The sequence below is a fragment of the Gossypium raimondii genome, chromosome 12 (genome assembly GCF_025698545.1).
Source record: "Gossypium raimondii isolate GPD5lz chromosome 12, ASM2569854v1, whole genome shotgun sequence".
NCBI lineage: Eukaryota > Viridiplantae > Streptophyta > Magnoliopsida > Malvales > Malvaceae > Gossypium > Gossypium raimondii.
The window spans coordinates 54,672,873-54,675,168 of NC_068576.1; the positions used below are offsets into that span (position 1 = coordinate 54,672,873).

General features: G+C 41.8%; 1 protein-coding gene across 1 annotated transcript; it reads left to right on the plus strand.

Annotated features, from left to right (window-relative positions):
* Positions 1-252: 252 nt before the first annotated feature.
* On the plus strand, positions 253-2,064 carry LOC105765352 (transcription factor MYC2). Its single transcript, XM_012584391.2, has one exon. The coding sequence runs from the start codon at positions 441-443 to the stop codon at positions 1,866-1,868; it is 1,428 nt and encodes a 475-aa protein (XP_012439845.1). The 5' UTR covers positions 253-440; the 3' UTR covers positions 1,869-2,064.
* Positions 2,065-2,296: the final 232 nt, after the last annotated feature.

Sequence of the window (2,296 nt, forward strand, 5' to 3'; positions counted from 1 at the left end):
TTAAAATCATGAGTGGAGGGGTTAAGACGCCAACAGAAAGCACCGCAACTCCACATCAAATAGAGTAAACCATCCATGCGATAAAGAACAAAAAAGAAGAAGAAAATTCAGACCGGTCATCATCCTTATTTGGAGAGAATCTGGAACAGGAGATTTCCACGTGATAATGATGTCAAGATTTGACTGACAATAGGACCATGAGGTTGATGGTCCTTTATTTCCCCGGAAAATTATACTTTGTTTTCTCCAAAGCACTTCACTTAATAATTATTGTTTTCCTCTTTTTTCTCAGCTGCTCCATGGGGTTTATAGCCACCTAGTGACGACTTTGATCATCACTCTTTTTCCTCTTTATTTATTCTTCTTGCTGCTGAGTCCGCTTTGGTTACTTTTTCTTTTTTCTCTTTGAAAAACAGTAGTACACACTATCATATTCAATAATGTCTTCCTCTTCTTCGTCTTCTCTTATTACCTTAGGTCAAGATGCCTCACCTACTTTGCAACAACGCCTCCATTTCATCGTCCAAAGTAGGCCTGAATGGTGGGTATACTCCATTTTCTGGCAAGCTTCAAGGGATGTTGATGGTCGCGTTGTTTTGTCATGGGGCGATGGCTATTTTCGAGGGACCCGAGATGGTACGGGAAAATCCATCAATAGGCTGAGCCCTTCCAAATTGGGGTCCAGTTTCGAGAGGAAAAGGTCGGGAAAAGATCAGGTGCAAGCTTATTTTAATGAAGTGATGGACGTGGACCGAATGGTAGATGGCGATGTGACTGATTATGAGTGGTACTATACCGTATCCATGACCCGATCATTCGCTGTGGGTGACGGGATTCTTGGGAAGGCTTTCGGATCAGGCTCCCATATTTGGTTGGGTGGAGACCATGAACTCCAATTGTACCAATGTGAGCGTGTTAGAGAAGCTCGAATGCGAGGGATTCAAACATTAGTTTGTCTTCCTACATCCTTCGGGGTTGTCGAATTGGGATCTTCTGATATCATCATGGAAGACTGGGGCACCCTTCAACTCACTAAATCGATATTCAGTTCTGGGATCAACAACAGCCTGGGTTCAAATCAACCTGCCCATGATTCCCAACCCCAAATCTCAACCCCAAGTATTCCTTTTGTTGATTTTGGAATGGTTTCAGGTGATCAAAAGGAGCGGATTCTTGAAGAGAAACAACAAGTCGAGCCCAAGAAAGAAACCACAGGTTTAGGCCGTTCGTCATCGGAATCTGATGGGGATTTCGCCTCTGCAGACACCGAGTTCAATGCCGGCGGCCGGTCGAAAAAGAGAGGTAGAAAACCAGGGAATGGGAAAGAGTCCCCTATAAACCACGTTGAAGCAGAAAGGCAACGACGTGAGAGACTGAACCATCGTTTCTACGCACTTCGTTCCGTGGTTCCAAACGTATCCAAGATGGACAAAGCCTCATTACTTTCGGATGCAGTAGCCTACATCAAGGAACTAAGATCAAAAATCGATAAACTAGAGGCTCAACTCCTAGTACAATCTGAAAAATCCAAGTTGAACCCCATAAATGTTTTCGAAAACCAAACTACCAAATCCGCATTCGACAATACCATGAAACAATCCTCTACTTATTGGCCAAAGACAGTGGAAGTTGATGTGAAGATAGTAGGATCCGAAGCCATGATTCGGGTTCGAAGTCCAGATATCGATCATCCAGCTGCACGATTGATGGATGCACTTCGAGACCTAGAGCTACCAGTTCACCATGCCAGTGTATCAAACGTCAATGATCTTATGCTACAAGATGTTGTTGTCAGAGTCCCTACTGGAATATTCATAACCGACGAGATGCTTAGTACTGCAATCCTTCAGAGATGCACGTTGAATTAGGTAGCTAGCTAGGTAGCCCTGCAGTGAGATGCACTTTTTCTTTTTTTGCCTTCTTTTGTTTTTTTGTTTGATCAATGTTTCTTTCTTGTTTTATTCGTGCATTAGTTATTTAACATTTCCTATATATGTTCTACGTGTAGATAGGTTTCTATTACGACCTGCTTTTATCAGATTTCATCATTTCATTGGCTTTAAACAGCTTTGCTATATGCATGTTTCCTCACAAACACTAACATTGGGGCTTGAACAATGTGGAAACTGGCTACAATATAGAAATAATTACTAAACTTAGGAGCTAACTTGAATTTTAATTGTCGAAGTTAAGTTCCAAATAAAAATTTAACCACATAAGATAACATCAATTACACAGCCTGAAATCCAGGCCGCCATTAGACTGTGCTTGATGATGATCACTTAAATTAGTCTTA